At 45.0% G+C, this 22031-nt stretch overlaps 1 protein-coding gene across 3 annotated transcripts; it reads left to right on the forward strand.

The window, feature by feature from the left end:
• The first annotated feature begins 1985 nt into the window (after positions 1-1985).
• zbtb4 (zinc finger and BTB domain containing 4) lies at positions 1986-20936 on the forward strand. 3 transcript variants are annotated; one of them, XM_040140666.1, is made up of 2 exons: positions 1986-2047; positions 12286-20936. In XM_040140666.1, the coding sequence occupies exon 2, from the start codon at positions 12302-12304 to the stop codon at positions 17807-17809; it is 5508 nt and encodes a 1835-aa protein (XP_039996600.1). In that variant the 5' UTR covers positions 1986-2047; positions 12286-12301; the 3' UTR covers positions 17810-20936. The 3 variants fall into 3 exon arrangements, with proteins under 3 accessions (XP_039996600.1, XP_039996599.1, XP_039996601.1); XM_040140665.1 differs by lacking the exon at positions 1986-2047 and adding an exon at positions 6084-6192; XM_040140667.1 differs by lacking the exon at positions 1986-2047 and adding an exon at positions 6278-6336.
• Positions 20937-22031: the final 1095 nt, after the last annotated feature.

The raw sequence follows: 22031 nt of genomic DNA on the forward strand, positions 1-22031 counted from the left end.
TGTTGGGGTCCCAACCCCCAGGTTGGGTAGCAACAAATAGTGATATGAGAGTGCAAAACATGAAGTTTACATTTGTCTTTGTAAGTTACATATGGTACGTGCACATGAAAAATATTTTATACCCTAAATAATTGTGGCTATTAACCACAAACCTTTGCAGCCTGTCATGATGCTAGAAAACATTTTGTTATTTCTCCGTGCCAGCGTCAGCTGTGGCTGGAGGCATTATGTTTCCGGGTTGTCCGTCCATACATCCGTAAATCCGTCTGTCCATCCCATTCTTGTGAATGCAATATATCAGGAACACCTGGAGGGAATTTCATTACATCTGGCACAAACTTCCACTTGGACTCAACGATAAACTGATTAGATTTGGTGGTCAGTGGTCAAAGGTCAAGGTCACTGTAACCTCACAAAACATGTTTTTGATTATAACTCAAGAATTCATACACTAATTATGATAAATTCCTTAAGTCTTCATTACATGGATTATATGAGTCTGGACAGACATGGATATAAACTGCAACTTGACTGGTTGGCAGAGACATACAACCTCAAGGCGGTAAACCTAGTTTTACTTGTTTGCTACCACTGACGTGATTTATCTTGAATTGTATCATCTCATCTAGCTTTAAAGAGTAACTGCTTACAAAATGTTTTCTGAAAGAAAGGCATTGTGGCGGTGACCTCTGGATCAAAAATTTCAACTCTGCTTTAGCTCTAACGATGTGGTTCGACATGTTTCCATATGAGAGAGGATGCTGGGGCAGAACTCTAATATTTAATTTTTTATTTAATTTTTATTGGCCCAATTGGAATCCTCTTCACCAGAGCCGAATTGAAGCCCAGTTGCTTCAAGATCTCTTACAACATTTTATTAGATGAGTTTTCCACACCCTGTAATGCCTCAAGAAAGATATGTGACACCTAATGGGAAGAGTAAAAGTTAAAGTTTTGTAAAGAAAAATAAATTTAAAAAAATGTTTGACATACTGCCTATCTGGCACATAAAATACACAGTGGAATAATACAGAAATACACTCAGGGACCCAAGATAACAATATATGAAAGCATGTCATCTGACCTTTAAAGGCTGCATACTTACTTAATAAATTTAATTAATGATTCATCTGTAATAGATTAAAATGTATTGTTTCTGTTATCATAGATAAAATTTGACGGACAAGTGGTTTTATAATAGGAATTGTACCTTTTAACACGTAGATCAGAAGATATCAATTTTATTTTCTCTGGGCTTTTGAAAAAATAACATCTTTGCACAAAGATATGTAGAGGTAGTGAAAAATTATATTAACTCAGTGCTCCCAAAAGTGAACATTGCTTAATTCATATGCAGGGTACTTCAGCCTCTAAAAGTCTTCACTAGAACTTGGAATTTAACCTTTTTTTGTGAATAGGCATTCAGTTGTGTATAAATCCTACATTTTGATTAATATTAATTTATAACAGGTGCATCTAATCATAAGTTAACTTTCATAGCGTTTATTGGTGTGAAGGATCTCTGTAGTTCTGAATAGACTGAGGAAGAGCGATTCGCTTGAAATGTCTCTTCCCTGTGAAAGTTCATCTTTCGGGAGCTGTTTATTGGGTGGATTTTCTGTTCCATATTGTTGGGTTGCTGCCCTGAGATTTGTATCAGTAAGCAGCAGAGAAGTGTTAGCCAGGGACATGCTCCAGCACGCTCATCTCTCCCTGTTTCTTGGGAGGTTTCGTCAAACTAGTCATTGTACCGCCCCTGTGTCTGTAAGACAATGCTGAGGGCTCAAATAACTTCGCATCTGTGTGCATGTCTGGCTACAAATGTAAACATTTGTCATGCTTATCTGTACATGTATTTTGCAGAAAATGAAAATGTTCATTCTGCCTCTCTGTCCTTACATTTATGCATGCAGGGCACACAAAGAGGAATTGCTGTGTCGTCCTTGTAAAGCCACGGCTTCCTCTTTAAGAAACCACTGACATTTGAACTCCTTGAACGTCGTTTGACTTCCCATTTTGATCTCAGTCCAAGTCAGCTGGAGAGCAGGTTAGTCATCGCTTCTTTGAGATCACTGAGGATGTTTACTAACGCTTGAGAATGCCCCAGGATATATTCACACACACCGATCAGCCACCAGTTTTAATCTTGTGGCTGAATATATATATATATATATATATATATATATATATATATATATATATATATATATATATATATATGTGTGTGTGTGTGTGTGTGTGTGTGTGTGTGTGTGTGTGTGTGTGTGTGTTTATATTACAGAAAATAGAAAAACTAAAATCATATACAGTAGATTCGTGCTCTCTTACTGATTATAATAGTTTGTAACTGTTGTCTTTAAACTGTATTTTTTATGAACCAACAATCCGCCATATGAAAACCAAACTAAAGATTTGATACTCGTTGTGCATGGCAATCAGAGCTTGTATGTTAACACATTTAGTGCCCAGTTGCACTAAAACCAAAACAGCCAACAGGCTCCAGGTGTGACTCTGCATTTTGGGAACTGATACAGGTGGTGAAGTTTCCCTTCTTTATCAGATGTAAGATGACTGACCCACTCAGCTTTTTTACTGGAATCACAAAACACATTTAGTAGTCTAATGTGGGTTTGTTGAAATGGGAATTTTGAAATGATTAAAGTTACTCTGTGGAATTTGCATCGTAAGCAATCAGATTTTGTTTACATTCATGTATTCATGTGTCTCCTTAAAGTGACTATAATCAACATTTTTAGAACAATTGTTAAAAATGACTGTAATATAGCATCACTACCCTGTGAAGAAAGCAGAAACGTCTAGTGCTTAACCCTCCGGTGCACATGTTTGTGTGAATTTATACGCATGCTGGTAGAGCACAAAAAACAAACAACATCGGGACAGCACCACCAGTGGTCAAGAACTCCACAGGGCACCTTTAACTGTAGCACTTACTTAACAGTGTCTAAATGTGTGTATAATTTTTGTCATAAAGTTGCTATTTTTTATTTCCTAAAAGATGGTGAGGAGGTTATTTTTTTATTCCCTCAATCGTCAATTGCGATCCTGAAAGAAATTTTTTTTTAATTTTTTGGACCACATCTTATATACTAAGTAAGATGCATTTTAGTGGGCCAAAGCAGTATATTTATGCCAAAATGTTGATTAACACCTCACGAAGGCCCTATACTGGGTTAAACAGTTTTTTGGGTTTTTTTTCCTTTCTTTGGAAATTTTTTATTTAAATATTTAAAGTCTCAGTGATCTAATGGTTTAAATTTTCCACCAAGATGGCTTCCTTAGTTCTTCATCTTTGTGTATTCAGATGTGTGTGTCGCTTGGTAGCACAGCATGAAAAGCTATGATCACGTTTCGCCAAACATCCATGAATAGGGACGGCTGGACAACGGGGGTGCCTCTGAATACAGAGTTGGTGGCTGGCTGCAGCCACGGGACAATGCCAGCACACATGTGTGGACCGAGCGGCCGCACTCTTGAAACACACACACACACACACACTATTGTCTTTGCCAACGGGCAATCTGCTTTACACACACAGTCTCTCTTTCATTTCTCAATCTTTTCACACAGACATAATTTTAATTCTAGTTATATTTCTGCTGTCCTTTCCCGAAGCCCCTCTCAACTGCTGTCATGTATCCTGTCCACACACACCCAGCATGCTTCGAAAACGTGCAGAAGTGCATGGGTGGGGGGGTGTGTGGGGGGGTAAAGTTTGTCCAACTCCAAGAGCCAGAGAGGTCACAGGAACAACACCCAATCCCAGAGCGGTTCCCATGGAGACAAGTGTGGCAGGGTACAATGAGGGTGAGAGAGTGATGAAAGAGAGGGAGAGAGGGAAAGGGCAGGGGAAGAGTAGGAGGAGGGTGGGTTGTTGGCGTCAAGGTTCAGTTGGTGGGTACTGGGGTACAGCTCCACTCAAAAGGACAGTGGGAAGTATGATGGTGTTGTAGCATAACAGTACTAGAACATTCTTCCACCCCTCCTCTCATTTTTCTGCCTTCTTGTTCCAGCTGAGGGAATACGTCCTGATCTAAGGCCGCCAAGTGGTTCACGGCTGACGGAGGGACAACAGAAATATGTGGTATTTCCACTGACCATGACGTGTGTGGCCGAGAGGAACCAGAACGAAGAGAGTTGCTGTTGTGAGGCATTTTGCATGGATACGGATGAATCAGTAGCGATGCCCAGCTGCAGGCCTTGATGGTGGTGCAGTGGCGCTATTGTTTCGGTGAGGGGAGGGTGGCGTTTTAGTACTGCATAACAAAACGGGACCTTGTCACTAGTAGTTTTAGTTTAGCCTCATGTGTCAGACACAGATACACACACTGACCTAAAAGCAGTTAATTGACATGTCCGGCATCAACGCTGATAGCACTTGAACCCTTTTAGCTGAAGGCATGGACAATCAAGAGTGTCCCTGCCCCAGTTTCTGTCCCTGTCTGTCCACCTTTATCCCCTTTTCTCTTTTAAGGAGGCACTCCACTAATTTTACACATAAAGATCACTTTACTTGGCCTGGGGAATACTACTCAGTCTCTGAAAACAGTTGTATAATGACTGGAGGGTGCTTACGAAAGTCTGAGAAAAGAAAGATCGTGTTCGGGCTGCCATTTTGGGACCACTACATTGGAACAGTAGTAAAACGGTTTGGCAAAAAAACTTGATCATTGGGCCTGTTTGACCAAATTTGGAACTTGTAAGCTGCGATTTGCGACATGAGATAATTACCTCCCCTGTTAATTTTGACACATATCAAAGGCCATACACCATACCCGCATTAGCATTCAACAGCCATGTAGGATTTCCAAATTTATCTGCAGTTTGCAAGTGACAAACATTTGTGTAATGTGATGCCACCACCATTTGCGATATTTGTGTAAGCAGGCAGCCAGTCAAGATGGAGGATAGAATTATTGCCATGGTGACAACTTTCCAAAGTTCTAAAATCACTGCGCAGTGTTTTGGCCTTCAAATCCATGGGTTCATCAGTCAGGCCAGCCTTCCTGAATCGTATTTAATTGTTTCACGGGTACTTGAAGGAACACGTCCCCATCAAACACAGCCTGTTACGTTGTTCTCACACGTTGCTATTTTGGATGATGCCCTTCAGAGTTAAATGTGGACACTTGCCAGGGAAGGGGGGTTCTAATGAAAGACGCTAACAAGTTGCATCTTGGGAAATGTAGGATCCAGTGTTTTTGGAGCTTGGCCATACTAAGCACTTTAAGTAGGGATATCTCGGCCTCTGTTGCAGTGATTTTGACGATTCTTTTTTTAATCAGGCTCTCGTAAGTTCCCAAACTTTATCAAAGTACAGTGCTAAATCACTGGAGTACCCCTTTAATGCCTTAACTTCACTTGTTTCATAGAGTGTTCCCATCCGCCATTTGATTACCACCAGTTTGTCCTCTCTCTGTCTGACATTTTCTCCCTGTCTCCCTTACTCACACTGCTCTCTCTCCCTCACTGTCTGTCTGTCCGTCCTTGTGCCCAGGTTTTTTGAGTTGGCGTGGTTCCTGTTTGTTTTCAGCCATTTTGGGGACTTGCAGTGCTCGTAACAAACTGCTTAAATGGCGTCCTCTTGCTTGCTTGCTTGCTCTCCCACTCTGTCTCCCTCTGCCTCTCCCTCCCTCTCCCTATCGCTGGGCTTTGTGTATGTAAAGTAGTGTGTATGTGCGTGTGCGCGTGTGTGTGTAGAGAGAGAGAGGGAACAACACTTCCAAATAAAAAGAAGATTGGATTCAGTGGAGAGGGAGGGGTGGGGGGTGGGGGGGGTCACTTGCTGGAAAAAAAGAGCAAAAACACTAAGAATCGTGTGTCAGAGGCAAAAACTGGAGTGAGAGAAGAGAGAGAGACCAAGAAAAGGGGGACTGAGTGAGGGAGAGCAAGCAAGTTCGAGTGTGAGAATCGCTCCTGCCCTCTGTCTTCACACACTGCTGCCTGTATGTGTGTGTGTGTGTGTGTGTGTGTGCACCGCCTCTCCCTGCACTCACTCTCTCTCTCCCTCTCTCTCTCTCGCTCTCTCTCTCGCTCTCTCTCTCTCTCTCTCACACACACTCAGACGTGCGCATACACAGACCAAGGGGGAGAGAGAGAGAGAGGGAGAGGGAGAGAGGGAGTGTGAGGGGAGAGAACACATCGCAGCAGAGATGCAGCAGGAGGTTTTCCGAGGTACGTTTTCTTGTATGCTTGCCTTCCTGAGAGACAGAGAGAATAAGAGGAAGAGAGGCTGAATTCTGTTGTTTTCCTGCTTGTTTTTCTGCTTCACTCCGCTGCTGTGGCGGTGGTTGCTTCGCGCGTGAAGAAGAGGAAAAGGTTTTTTATTTACTGTGCGTGTGTTGGGGCGTGAGTGTTGGTGGGTGTGTGTATTTATACATGTGTGTGTGTGGAAGTGTATTTATGTGTGTGTGTTCGTCTGTGCTGGGTCTGTCCGTGTATGAGTGTTTGTGTGTGTGTGTGTGTGTGTGTGCGTGTGTGTGTGTGTGTGTGCCAGTAACAGGCCTTGTCTCCCTCATCCTCCCCTCTGTCGCTGGCGCACCACGCAGTTCTTTTTCAAGAGCGATGACTCGTTTTGAGGTTGTGATGAAACTTTTAATTTATCGAAACCTCTTGTAGAATCTGTGATTCACCGCAGACAGGGGGCGGCCTGCACACATTAGAGCAGGCGTTAACATGATGTGAGCTTTGTTGTTGGGGTATTAACATGGTGGGCCAGTCTGCCACCCATGCCCATCAACTTATGAACAACATCAGAGGAGGTGTTTTGGGAGAAAAACTTGGATGTAGGTGACGGTAAACATCTCTCGTTCCACCAACTGGTTCTGCCTCTTATTCCAGTTTTGGGCCGCCCAGTTTGTCCTCCATTTTACCAGCCTGTTGTTTTGCTGGAGGTTGTCTCTCGTAGAGCAGCAGAGGGCATATTGATGTCACCAATCCCGTTGTTGCTGCCCTAAGCCTCACTTTTTTCCAAAACAACAGAGCGTCTGCTGCCAACCACTCCACATTCCTGGTTTCCATGGATGCCAAGCCAAGCCCCTGTGCTCAATGTATGGAAAACATGATCCACACTGTCACAGTGGTAGGGGTCATAGGTCAGACAATAGGAAGTTGTAGCTTCATGCTGCGATGTGCTGCTATGATGTTGTCACAGACATAAAAGTGCTAGCATGCAAGTCTTGCGGCTTGCAGGGGGGAGTTGGTTGGCCTTCTTTATGTCAGTAGTTTCTTTTAAATACCACAACATAAAGGATGTTGATATTAAACACTGTAGTCACGTTCAGGAAACTGGTGCAGCGCTTCATTTTCTCTAACCTGCCATAGTTACACTTGCAGTTTATGATGACGGTTATAACATGCCACTTTGGCAGAGCCTTACTAAAACTCAAATGCTTCTTGGTTGTTTTAGACTGAGAACTCCAAAGGGGCTATCTCACCCCCTTCAACCAGGACTATGCTTGAAATTGAAAATGATTTTGGGCAAATTAGCTCAGAAAGGTCACTGCTATAATGTTACTGCTCTCTAGAGGTAATTTTTTGGCCTTAAAGCTTCCTAATGCCTCCTATGATTCTGTTGCAGTGAGCAGAATTATGGGAATTACGTGCTGGGTTGAGACCTAACAGACCGTGGAGAGAATGGCGTTTTAGACATGGACAGGTTCGCTGGTGCGTGGAGCGGCATGCGAAAACACCACGATACGACAGTTTACACATGGGGAGGGGGAGAAGAGGGGGCACAAAGTCAGTCACACTGAGGGGGATCAGAAAGACAAGTAAACCATGAAATGTGAACATGGAAGAGATGTGTTTGAAGTTACCCCTACCTCCCCCGCTCACACCACTACAACCACCACTACCACCTCTGCTGAACCACTCCCCAACCCCTACCAACTTCCCTTCCCCTTACCTCCTCCCCCCTTTCCTCCCTCCCTCTATCCCATCTGGCTGGCTCCACCACGCTCTCTTGGCCGGGGGGTTGTGAAGAGTTCAGTAGCTGTTCTTGCTAACGATGCCCCCCCACCCACCCACCCACACACACACCCTCATGCGCACACATACACCCTCCTCTTCACAGACCAACTGCTGCTCTGATAGTCGGGCCCCTCCGGCTGCCCCTCCTTGGGGAGAAAGCCCAACCGACACCTTCCTCTTCCCACATGCTCCTTGCCGCTGGCTCACCGGCTGGAACACCGAGGCCTCCCACATTCCGCCTTGCAAGCACTCCCCTTAACCCCTCACACACACGTTCACACATATACACACACACAATGACGGCACATCACTGCTAAAGATAGCGTTAAAGGATAATTTTGGTCCATTACAACTTGGTTTTTATTTCTGTAGTTTTGGCCATCAGTCCTATCACTAATATGCACTCAGCAACCTAATTGCTAAGATCTGGTTACACAGTGACATTGCTAAAAAAGAAGAAAGAAGAAATACGCAAATTACAGACCGACTTCCTGCCTTAACCTGCTAACCTGCTACAGGTTACTGTAGCTTTTTGCACACAGGTTTCCTGTGCAGTGAGTGATAATTACCAGATTTTCAGGAGTGTTCACTGTCAGTTTTACCTCAAAATAGAGTCAGTACAACTTGTCTGATCGTGTGACTGCCCTTGCAACTTTGGATTTTGCTATAGCAACGTTGCTTTATTCCTAGATCTCAGGAACTACTTCGGCTAGTACAATGATGGCTAAAACTATGAAAGTAAGACCCAAGTTGTAATCAACTGGAATTGTGATGAGAAACGGCAAGAATACTGGGAAAAGCAGAGATGATCATTTCAGCTGTACTATATTACAGAAATTTTAATTAGGCTTTGGTACCAATGTTAAGTGTTTATATACATATTGCAATGTTGAAGTAAATTTATTGGCATTAAGATAGTATTAACGAGAAAATGTACTCGGTAGAGCACAGACCTCCGCCAAAGGTAATGTCAAAGACCATACAGCAGACTTCAGAGGAAAAAATTCAAATTCATAGTAAATGATCCAGATCTGCCCAAAACGTTAATGGGATCTTCCCTGGGCCATGCCCCATCCCTCCACCAAGTTCCGTGCAAATTGGTTCAGCACTTTTTGCGTAATCTTGCTGACAAACAAACAAACAAAGCAACAAACAAATACACACGGGTGATTACATAACCTCCTTGGTAAAAAATGTAATTTGCTATTTTCAGACTTTTTTGTCCTCAATTATAAGAAGTATTGGACTAAAGAGCTTAAAACACTTTATTTTAGAGCCAAATTAAGTTTTACTCAGCGTGCGTTTTGTCTTTGAACTGTTTAATATTACAGTGCTTGTGGTAAGGTTTTGGAGGAATTTCCTTTGAGATGGAAGATGGCAAAAAAAAAGCACGGTTAGTGAATCCTAACAGTTATTTGTCTGTCAGCACAAGCACCAATTTCAGTGGAATAAACTGATTGCTCAACGGCTGGTTCAAGGCCTTGAGCTGGCATAGCAGCCAAACTTCTCTTGCCGTCCTGCCTTATGTTATGCAAGGCCACTTCAGCAGTGATGTTCCTGGTGACTGATTGACCATTTAAATTCAGTGGATTACTGACTAATGGCTTCCAAGGTCAGAAAGTCATCCATGATTTCATTTCAGATACTAAAGGCAAAGTATCTCAAAGTCATTAGTAAAACTTTTGCCATTTTGAATTGGCCCAAAGATTAAATCAGACAAAATGTTAGGATTATTGAGCCAAACAGCTCTTTCTAATTTCCCCAGTGTTAACTGGTTTTAAAAGTTTCTGCTATTTCTAACAATTTAACATTGAAAAAAAAAATTCCAATTGACTGTTTACTTTTGCCTCACATTTGTCATTTGACATGGAATACAAATAGAATCACTACATGGCTTAACGTATGCCACTGTTCCTTCTGCCTGTCAGTGAAGAGCCTCTGTCATTTGAAATTGAATGTGTTTTGTACAATGTGTTTTATGTTTACTTGAGTCAAGTTAGTAATTTGTCCTGCACCCGCTGAGCACCTGTTCCTGCTGTGTGGTTTTGTAATGCCACAAGCATAAATAGATGAACACTTCATAGGCCGACCAACATTGTTTGTTTTTGCAGAACATCCTGTTGCAGAGAGGTGTGTGAACAAGATTGCTGTATATTTTGATTTCTCTTGAGGGTCCTTGCCACATTCATGGTCACATTTGTTTTTTGTGCCAAAAGTGTTTGATTTTCAGGAAGGATTTATGTGTGTTGTTTATGTGTAAATCCACTAATCTACACTAATAAGGAAGCAATAATAGTGTTTTTCTGCATGTCCTATGCGTTAATGCACACATTTCTGTGTCTAAAAGTAAATCCGGTATATTTAAATCGTGTTAAAAGCTGCCTGTCACAATCAGACAGCATGTCGTGCATGCTCTGCTTGTGCAGCGGCTGTGTGCGTCACAGGGAGATAAAGAAAGCGACCAAGGGGGCGTCATACGCATTTTCCTGTCCACGGCGCAAGCATCAGATGAAATGGTGAAATTTTTTGCCTTAACACTGTCTCTCAGTGTGTCCACCCACTTGTAGCAGGCTGGCGCTTGCCATAAGGGATTTCCTGCAGAACATCTATCGCTCAGCAAATGTGAGTGACAATGAAGGCCTGATTCAATACGGAGCAAAAAAATGGCAAGCCTGGCAAGTAGGATTGTGCTTTCATGTTTCTAGACACAGATCATCTTGAATAGGCATGAACTTGTGAGGCAATCTCTCTGGTTTGTTGTCTCCATACAACAAAAAGTATGTGCCACTGCTTGCACTAAGTATGTCATTACTAGACACCTCTGTTTTCCTTTTGTTGACTATATTTCATTCCACCTGTATCCTCAGCCTCAGTGCTGTTTTGCACTCAGATTCACCTTTTGGTTTTGAATGTCATTTACAAGTGGTCCCGTCCATGTTGAACCACTTTGTTTATGCCTGTCTGTCTTGCCTGTGGGCATTTATGAGCATCTGTACAGTATTGTGTACACATGCATTGTGTTGTCTATGTGTGTCTGTGTGTGGTTGTATGTATGTCTATGTGGTGGTTGTTTTTGTGTGTGTTAGTGTTTGCCTGGGCTCCTGTCTGTCTGACAGTGCAGTGTGTCTGACTGTTCCTGTTTCAAACTCCCCCCCCCCCTTCCTCTCTCCTTCTCTGTCTCTTGCTCTCTCACTAACCCTCACTCTTTTTCTCTCTTTCCCTTTTTCTATCACCCTTTCACTCTACCTCATCCTCACCCTCTCTCTCTCTCTCTCTCTCTCTCTCTCTCTTTCTCTCTCTCTCTCTCTCTCTCTCTCCCTCCTCTTCCCTCTGCAATAACAGTGCTGACCTAGTTTCTGCCTGTTCAGGGCTGCCTGTGGAATTTTACAGCGGCCTGCCTTCCTGGCTGCTTTGCTGCTTGAAAACGCAGGCAGAAAAGCATGACTGAGGATTTTTCTTCTCGTCACATCATTATGGCCTTATACTGTCTCCATTCTTCTCCCTAATCTGCAGACCTAAACAAATGGAACCATTTTAAATAAGTAACAGCCAAGTGCCTAATGCATGTGAATCTGGCGCTATTTTATGTATGGCAAAAATTGCAGGACTGCATCCACCACCATGACAGTTGAATTAGAATGGAAATGAGAATAGGCCTGTCGCTCATCTTCTGCAGCTTAGCTGAGATTGTAGCGGATGTAGAGGGCAGAAAAACACCCCTTCTCTGTTCACATGCATGCAACGCCCCCCCCCACCTTTGCTTTCACAAATAAATGGTTAGAGTCATGCCCAGCAAATTCTAGCCACTGCCAGGAATGGCTAACAAGGCTCTTGCTCAAATAGCAAGAGAGTGGGACTATTTTTGTGTGCGTTAGGGCCGTCGATCGAAGTCAACACTCTATTCTGAGGGAATCTTGATTAAATCTGAACCCCTTCCAATTAGGCATAGGGAATGTTGTGTCACAGCCAAGAGAGATGGATCTCTGGAATGCCTTCCTGAAGGCTTGGCTGTGGCACGCTGAAATCTAAACCAGCACTGCCGCAGATTCATTCCTTCCCCCTACCCTCTCCCTCCTTTCACTCACCATTCCTGGCTGAGCTGTTGGAGTTCAGCATTGCTGGGGCATTCAGTTTTCTTTGCCGTTTCTCAAAAGTGTTCCATGAGCGCCATGACTGCTTCTGCAAAAGCTTTGGGTGAAATGTTAATTTTTGCTTTATGTCAGTGTACATTTATGTTTAGTACATTAACCTAGGATGTTTATAGTGCTAACATATTCTTTTTGATATCTCTCTCAGATTTCGGGGGCTGGTCATGGTGTCCGGTGAGAAGGTGTGGGACCCCCTCCACGCGGGCCTTATTCAGTCACGTCTGAGTGAACAGCACCTGGCTACTGGGCTAACTTCCCTCTGCAACCTCACACATACTGCAACTGAGGACGCCACGTGCCACCAGAGTCAGCCATCGTTACCTTTGTCTTCCCCACCACTGTCATTAGTGGCTCTACACACCCTTCACGCAGTTCAGGCCTCCACACCCTTACACCTGCCTTTTAATTTGTACGGCTCAAAAAAGATCAAAGGACTACACAAACCTGTCCAGTCTCTTGGGGTGGCCTCTCAGCCTGAAGAAGAGGAGGAGGAAGGGGAAGTTGAGCATTTGGAGATGAAAGGTAAAAGGCATGGAGGCAGGGGAGAGGCCATGATGGAGGATAGGCTGGAGGACATGGTTGATGGACCTAAAAATGCAAAAATCACCCTAAGCTTCCCACTTAGTGCTGCCCCCCTCCCAGCCTCTCTGACATCTCCAAACCACTGTCGTAGCACCTCCTCGTCCTCCCCTTCCCCCCACCGACGGCGGCCATCCTCCAAGAGCTCAGATGAGGGGTCACTGTGGAAACTGGATGCTACCATGGACGTAAAGCACAGACCTTTTAAGCCTTCGAGGCATGATAGCTCTCCGTCCTCTTCCCCCTCCTCCTCCTCATCTCCCATGACTGTTCATGCACTTATCAGGAAGGATATAAAATCTCCGCCTCCTCTGAAGTGCTCCAAATTCAATCCAGAGACTCAGTTTCAGAGGTCGCCCCCAAGATCCTCCAGTGGGTCTTTAGGGGGCTGTTATGGTGGAGATGGATGGGATGAGAGACACAGGGTGGCCAATGGTACAGCCTCACCCTCTCAAACTGCCCAGATCCTCTTCAGTCTAGGCACATCAGCCTATCAGAGAGGTGGGGATGCAGAGAGGAGAGAAAAAATAACAGGAAGACCAGCTGGGAAAGTGGGAAGCCCTCATGGACCAAGCCTTCACCCACCCACCCTCCACCTCCCTCCCCCCTTACCGCCACCTCCTCCTCCCCCATCTGAGGGTCTTACCGCACCCCCTCACTCATCCTCCTATTCCCCTAACGACAGCCTGAAGCCCGAGCTGATTTGCGGGGTGTGCCATCGGCTTTTCAGCTCGGCCTCCTCCCTTACAGTCCACATGCGGCTGCATCGTGGGAGCCGTGCCCTCAGTTGCCGTTATTGTGGCAAAGTCTTCATCCACAGCAAGAGACTGCAATCCCATGAGGCCGCCTGCAAGGTGCCAGGCCTACCCTCCAACAGCCTGGGCCCTCCTTCTCTCACTGTGCAGCCAAAGGAGGAGCCGCTAGAGGAGGGTGAGGTGAGAGTGGAGGGGGGAATGATTGTGGGAGAAACAGACATCAGTAAGGCGCGGCCAGGGAAGAAAGCGCGGAGCCTCCTGGCACGTATCCAAGGTGATGACGCAGCAGCCGCAGAGTTACTGGCGGGTGATGAGAACCATTTTGTGAAGGTGGTAGATGGCAATGTCATTTACTTCTGCTCTGTGTGTGAGCGTTCCTACATGACTCTATCCAGCCTGAAGCGTCACTCTAATGTGCACTCATGGCGCCGCAAATATCCGTGCCATTTTTGTGACAAAGTCTTTGCCCTGGCTGAGTACCGCACGAAGCATGAGGTGTGGCACACGGGAGAGCGGCGCTACCAGTGCATCTTCTGCTGGGACGCCTTCGCCACCTACTACAATCTCAAAACACACCAGAAGACCATTCATGGGATTAACCCCAGCCTCATCTCCAGTGAAAAGACAGCTAATGGGGGTTATAAGCAGAAAGCTAATGCCCTCAAGCTCTACCGCCTTCTCCCCATGCGCTCCCAGAAGAGACCCTACAAGACCTACAGTGACAGTTTGCATAATGGCCTGCTACTGCCACCAACTGAAACACCTCCCCTCTCCCTGCCTGGCCTGGGCTGTGCTCTGGGCCCTGGGGACCTACAAAGCCTCATCAGTGGTGCCCACTCTCAAAGTGTTAAGCCTGACCCAGATGCCTTCCCCGATGACTTCCCTGTTTCTGTGGCCGCTGAACACAGGGACCTCTCTGCACTAACACCCCTCCATCAGACGGACATGCCCCAAGTTAAAAAACATGAGAATGAGGCATTAGAAGTAGAGCAGGGGAGAGGCAGTGGCAGCTTCAAAATGTCTAGTAGCAACAAAACCAAAACTCCCAAGACTGGTAAAGGCACAGAAACAAGCATGCCTTCTGTGATAACATATGGACATACAAAACCTTCTGTCATAGTTCACGGAACAGCAGTGTCATCCTCTGTCATTGTGCATAGCAACCAGGTCACTTCTGGAAGTGAAAGAAGCCCAATGAGCAGCCCGTCCCCTGAAACCATCAACAGTCAGACTTCACACAAGGGCAGCCCTAGGCCAATTAAGAAGCAAAGGGATAGTGCAGATCACCATAGAAAGAGATCAAGAGACAGTTCAGATACCGCAGAGGAGGGTTCAAGAGGTGGACAGGATGCAGAGACACAGAGATTATTTCACAAATCACGGAAGTCCCACAGCAAGAGTGACATCTCTAACTCAAAGCAGCTTTCAGCATCTGTAGGGTCACAGGTCAAAGAGGCAGGGCCGCTGTGCCAGATTACTGTACGTATTGGTGAGGAAGCAATAGTAAAGCGGAGCATCTCTGAGACAGACCTTAGGAGAGACAAGAGTCTTTCTCCCCCAAAAACCAAAAGATGTGAAACATCATCTGTGCGCGAAGCCAAGGAACCACGCCACTCTCACTCCCACCACCATCACCATAAACACCGCCTCCACCGCAGAGCCAGCATGGAAGCAGAGGGTGACAAGGAAGGAGGAGATTGTGAGGAGGAGGTCAGGAAAAAAACCTCCAAATCCCCTGACGAAGTGAGGGAGTACTACTTCCGCCAGGAGGTGCGTGAGCAGGAGAGTGACCATGACATGGAAGATAATTTATGGCGGCCTTATTACTCCTACAAGCCTAAGAGAAAGGCCCAGGCACATCTGCAGAGGGTCAAGAGCTGGCAGAGGAAACTGAAGTACAAGCGCTCCATCCGGCTGAAGAGGAGGGCAGAGAGGCTCAAGAACCGTCTGAATAAAGAAACAGAGAAATCACAAGATGAAGAAGAGGAAAGGAAGATGGAGGAGGCCCAAAAACTGTCAAAAGCTAACAGAGACAAGGGAGAGGGGAGAAAGAAAGATTATCTCTCTGACCTTTTAAAGGAGAAACACAAAGACGCAGAGGAAGAGGTTAAGGAGGCCTATCATGAGGCTTCCACCCTTCCTCTGCATTCTCCAAAGCCTCCTCTGTCTACCTCAGTGGCTCCTACAGGAATAAAAAGGCGGCCTTGGACTAACGGGAATGCAGCAGAGTGTGGTACATGTGGCCGCTGGTTCTCAAGCCCCAGGAAGCGAGACAAACATGAGCTGAGCCATCTGCTGGAGTTTGTATGCCTCTTCTGCCGAGCCACTTTCCCCTCCAGGGATAAGTTGGAAGACCACCAGAGAGCCCAGCACCCCAAGCCTACTGAGACCCCCACTGTACCCTCTAAAGTGGCACTTGGTGAACAAGTTGAAGGGGTCGGGATCAAATGTGTGCCAGAGATCGCAAAGTATGATGAAGAAAAAGGGGGGCAAGTGGGCTTAGTAGGGAGTAATTCTAGTCCAAGTCGCCTAAGCAGAAGAGCATTATCCCGACACACTTGTCCACAGTGTCATAAGGTGTGTAAGACTTCTTCAGCACTAACTCGCCATATTCGACGCCATGAATTAAGCAGTTCCCCAGAAAGAGAAAAGGAAGATAAAGCCCAAGAGCCGAAAACAACGGAGATAGTTGTTAACGCAGTAAGAAGAGACCTAGAGCCTGAAAAAGGTCAGGTTCCCAGTGCTCTCTCTGTTTCAGTTATCAGCTACTCAACACCGGACCCGCTTAGCAGTGGTGACTGTTTGGCATCACCGCAGCATGAAGACCATCTCAGTGAACTGACTGATGAACATCAGATGTCAGAATCCTGTGACAAACCTGAACTAACAGAGCTCACACATCCCACTCCAGAGAGAGAGCCCAGCCCACAGATCGCAGACCCTCCATTAGAAAGTCCAGTAAACCTTACACCCACTAAACATGAATTCACATCTGCCGCACCCTCTACTCTCCAGAGTGTGCTAGTCATGAATGGACCTGAATGTCTGGACTATCGCACCCCCAGCAAAAAGAACCTAGACAGCCAGATTCACAGAATACCCAGCCCTGTGCACATCGTGGCATCCAGCAACACCTCTCCAAATGTGCCCATGACGTCACAGACCAGAATAACCACTGCTGCTCCTCCTGTTTCCATGACAACAGCTCCCAGCTCTGAGGGGGGATTCGTGAAACGGGATGGGGTCATTATGGACAGGGAAAGGCAGGTTGGGAGTGGTATATTTCTAAATGCAGGTTATGAGGAACCACCTCTAGTCCAAGATCTCAGAGTTCAATCCCTGTCCAGGAGTCCTTCTCCCAATGAAGCACAAGACCTGACCATGTCCGCTATACTAGCTAGAGAGAGGGAGATAGAGAGGCAAAGAGAGAAAGAGAGGGAACTCCAGAGACAGAGAGAATGGGAGAGGGACATAGAAATGGAGAAAGAGAGAGAAAAAGAGATAGAGAGGGCCCAGCAAATGAGTAGAGTTGCTCATGCCCCAGAGGACCAGATTGCGCTGTTGGTCCCTAAAGAGGAGCCCTTGAGTCCTGTGCCGTCCCCCCAGCACATCCCCACTCAAACCACTATGAATGGACCCTCCTCACACAGGCACACTCCCAAGTCCCCTTGTCGGTCCCCCTCAACTATTGGACTGTTAGCTCAAGCCAACCGCCAGGTTCACTCCAGTTCACAAGGGCTCGACAGGCTCACTCTACCCACTGGAACAGCTGGTGCCGGTGACCGCCCCTCTGCCCACGCTCTGCTTCTCCCCCGAGCCCCTCAACCACCTGAGCCAGAGCACCAGGACACTGTTTCTTCCAGAGATTCCCAGCAGGGGGACGCCACCCCAGTGGGCTACCCTGCCCAGGATTATCCCCTACCCCTAATTGTGCCGGACAGCTACCGCTCTGGTAAGAAGCAGGAGGAAAACCTGCTCATGTCCTCCTATCCTGCTGGAGCTCTTCCCTTTGGCCCACTGGGAAAAGTGATGGTCCCTAATGGCGGGGACCTGGCCAAGCTGCCATTTTATCCGGACCCTTACCAGCTGCTCTATGGGCCACAGCTGCTGGCCTACCCCTATAACTTAGCAGCTCTTCCTGTGGCTCTGAATATGATGGCACCTGCGGGGGACAAGGTGGAGCCTCTGCCTTTCCTCCCAGCCATCTTCAACTACGCTGCCACTGCTGGGCCCTACATGGGCGCAGCCCCTCACCCCCTAGTGGCAAATCCCAGCCTGTATAGCGGCAGCGGTGGCAGCAGCAAGAAGCAACGAGACAGCAGCAGCAGCAAACCGTAGGACAACAGAAGCACTATAAGGAATATATTTCAAAGGGGACGGACTGGCCTGTTTGGAATGAGCGGGAGGGGTGCGTGCTCACTGGGTCACTGACTACACTCGCACACTACCCCTGCCTCTCTTTTATTCGGTAGAGATCAGAGCTAGGCATTAAATCAGGAGGAGGTGTGAAGGGAGGAGAAGGAGCAAAGAAACGGGGAGGAGAGGCTGATGTCATAGTGATGTGTCATTACTCCCCTCTCTTTACTCCTGCTCACCTTTCTCTATGTTTCTCCTGTCTTGCTGTAGTGTGTTGTAGTTCTAGAGCTTGATTAATCTTCCTCTCTGACTCATTATATTATCTATAATATAAGAATAAGAACTGCTAACAGGGTGCGTGTTGTGTGACAATTAGTTCAGTCTGCTTCCCTTTATAGTCACCGCATAACGAGGATAAACGCTCTTCAGGGAAGGCTTGTGTGGGCAACGATAAGGGATGAGACCGAAGAGTCCTTACTCAACACAGTTGGAGGTGGAGCGTTAAGCAACTCAAACCTTGGATATGTTTGTTTGTGAGAATGAGAATGCAGGTGTATCCTGTTGTTAAACTGTCCATGAAAGTTATATATGAGCATGTACATGCACATGTATGTAGTGATTTGTGCATGCAGAGATGGGTTTAAGCAGGTATTACTGCGTATGTATGTGTGTGTGTGTGTGTGTGTGTGTGTGTGTGTGTGTGTGTGTGTGTGTGTGTGTGTGTGTGTGTGTGTGTGCGCGCACGCGCGCGCGCATGTTTGTGAGTGATGGAGTATGTGCATGAATGGCTAGATCATTCCGTGTCAGACGCACACAGCATTCCTACTCTAGTTGGAATAGCTACTGTAGGTCAATGTATAGAAGTGCATTTAGAAGTGATTCCTCATATCCAAATCAATAAGAAGTCAATTCTATGGCTGAATGCAAGTCTATGACAATGACGGATCATCTGAGCTTCTACTGTCTCAACTAACCATGTGACTTTGTGGCCAGATGACACTGTAGGATCTGTATAGCAGTCACCATAGTTTATACCTTATGTGCACAAAATAGAAAAGTAGTGGTCACTTAAAGGGGACACTTGTAGCTGCTTTGGATATGTAGCTGGCCACTGGGTAAGAATCGAAGGCTGGTAGACCATTGCACTTCCGTTTTTCATCTCATTTCCTTCACATAAAAAAAAAGGAAAAGAATAAAAACTAGTCAGCCTTCACCTTGTTTAGCTTTTACCTCTTTGATTGGAAGAGGAAAAGGCTCCATTTCCTAGGCCAGGAAGAAGAAAGCTACAGCGAGGAAGGAAAAAGAAAAATGGATTCAGGGTCTTGAGTTATTTCTGGATAGGAAAAGAAATATATGGGCACAAAACTGTTGGACTCTGTGTCAAAAGGCCCCACAGAAATGATTTGGGGGACAAAAAAAATGTGTTCCTGCTCCCAAGCTAAGAGGAGACTGGAAATAGTCTGAACTATTTCCCTTCCTGCCCTGTGTCATTTACTAAGTGGTAGGAAAAGGCTGAGCTTAGCAGCCAAAGTGGTGGCCGAAACTCACCAGATGCCCTCCTGGGGCCTTTTTGTTATGTGTAATGTTATCTCTATATGTTTGTTTTGTTAAACTATGTTGTTGTTTATGTTGTTTAGCCCTCTTACCAGATGGAAGTGGCTTCAGTGAAAAGGGGGAGTAAACTTAAAAATATGAATGTAAATTTAGTCATGAGGTTAATGAAGTACAGCAGCATTAATGGTAGAGTTGGTTTCAGTTCCTTTTTGTTTCTGTTTTGACACAAATAACCTGTTAAAGAACCATATAACGTCTGGTATGCATATATACAGTAGTCCTAGGAACATGTCAGTAAACTTGGGTTCTGTATCCACAAAGCATGAGCAACACTTGCTTCCTAACCGTTTATATCCTCAGCAAATCTGGCATTGTGTGCACAGCTTTTGTTTCCGTTTCCTTTTATATTTTCTGGCCTTTTAATCTTCCATATCTCTGTTACTTTTTTTTTTTTTTTTTTTTAATTAATTATAGACCGCAGTTTGGAGAACTTCCACGAAACTAGCTACCACATTTACGTTTCACAGCCACTATTTAGGAGCTGTTTAATTCTCCCCCTTCCCTCAAGCATACACTCACGCACTGCACCTCTGAGTGAAGTACATATGTTTCAGTGTGTGTGCATGCGTGTGTGATGGTACCGGGGCGCCTTTTGGATCAGGAAGGAGTGTTAAAACACAGCGTGACCAACTGAAGGGGCAACACAAGCATCCCCTTGGGTGTGGTTACAAGCCTTTTGTGTGTGTGCGAACGTGTTTTGTGTACGAGAGTGAGTGACTGCGTGAATAAGAAAACCAAAATAAATCTGCCTAAGCAGCATATCCCTCGGCAGTATACAGGCCACCTGTTATTTTTTTGTTGTTTGACACTTTTCTGTGGGTTAGTTTCAGTGTAAAAAAGCCTTGCTGTCTCCAATACACTATCTCAAGCCATTCCTGTAGATGGACATATTTGTGTTTTTGGACCATTTCTTATGCCACAGTTTGCCATCACGGATATCATACAGACCAAAAGCATGCAAATCGACGTATTGTAGTGACTGGACTGGAATCTGGTGGTAATATACAACTATTTACTGTATGTTTTAGTTTAAATGAATGTGCCTCTGCTTTGATATTTAAATAATTATCTATAGTAAGGTGTGGATCTGCCAGATTTCAACTGTTACGGTGCCTTGTTATGGCATAAGAAATTTGAATAGCAAATAAACGTTTTCCTGAGAAATGACAGTATGATTTGGAGATAGATTTCATGGCTTTGTTTGCTATGAAGCTGTTCATAGATGTAGGAGTGTGGCTAAACTGTTCTGGTATCGTGTACATGTCTAGGGTAATACTGTGCCATATAGACCCCACAAAATATGTTAATGTTATTTTTAAAAGATGTTTTAATGTTGCCTGATGAATTTGTCTTTAGATTTGATACAAAGGCTTGTAGCCACAGCTCTCCCAAAGTCTGTAGTCTCCTTTTCCGACATTCTTCTTGTTCTCTCTCCCCTCTTGTTTCTGTCTCTCTTTCTTTCTCTTTGCTGCAATCAAACAAAATAAAGTATTAACCTGATGACCCAATAAAATCAGCAGTAGTCTGGTGTCATGTTTTTTTTTTTAATTGTCTCTATTAATCTTTACATGTTGATTCAGAGTTCATAATATGAACCATGTGCTTTAACGCTTGCGGATTCCTTGTTTCAGAGTGTTTGAATTCTGCAGTGAAATGTACATTTAACATTTTTTGATAGTGGGGATGCTTTGCACTACTTTTAAGCACAGTCAGTTGTTTGACACAGATGCAATTTATTTCTATAACTGTGCATATAATATCTTCTCTTTCCACTCGTGCATGTTTTTTTTTTTTGTATCCTTGGTTATACATTCCATGGTGTTTTCTTTTGTGTAATTTTAACAACAGCACACATTCATGTTTTCTCTCAATTTATAAAAAATACACCATGTCCTGTGAGCTGGTTGCAGACACATAAACCAGGCTGATTACAGCTTCCTCTTGGCAGAGTCAGGAACTGATTTTTTTACCATCCTTGAATGAACACTTTCCCACCAGTGACACTCAGTGGTTTAAACAGGAAAAGTCAGTTGCACTCTAAAATATGATGTTGGGGATGAATTTCATCTGAAATCACTGAATAAGAGTGATATTCAATTAATTTCTCAAAACATTTACCATGAAATGAAAGAGTGGGAAGTGTCCTAGTAGGCAATGACAATGGGTCAGCTTACACAATACCAGGACACCGAAACTGGAGCAGTTAAATGGAATTCAGCCAAAATTAATTATATTGTTTGCACATGCGCTTTTCCTACTGTGACATGTCAAAATAAAAGCCCTATACATTTAATCATGAGTGCACACATGAGAAAAAATGTTCTGCTGTGATTTGAAATTTCAGATTGACTTCAAATACTCAACAACAGAATAACAGATTGTTTACTGATTGTTTCTTTCTGTGTACGTGTGTAAGGGTGTTGCACTTTTCCTCGTTTTTCCCAGTTATCGCAGTCTTCCCGGAAGGAGACTGTATCATAGGAATGCAGACAGCAGAACAGAAGAAAGACTTCTGTGACTTGTAGCACGGTTCCCTTCTCATCTCTCTGTCGCTCTCTGCCCTTCACTCAACAACACATGCACACACTGA

Source organism: Xiphias gladius, chromosome 12 (genome assembly GCF_016859285.1).
Source record: "Xiphias gladius isolate SHS-SW01 ecotype Sanya breed wild chromosome 12, ASM1685928v1, whole genome shotgun sequence".
Lineage (NCBI taxonomy): Eukaryota > Metazoa > Chordata > Actinopteri > Istiophoriformes > Xiphiidae > Xiphias > Xiphias gladius.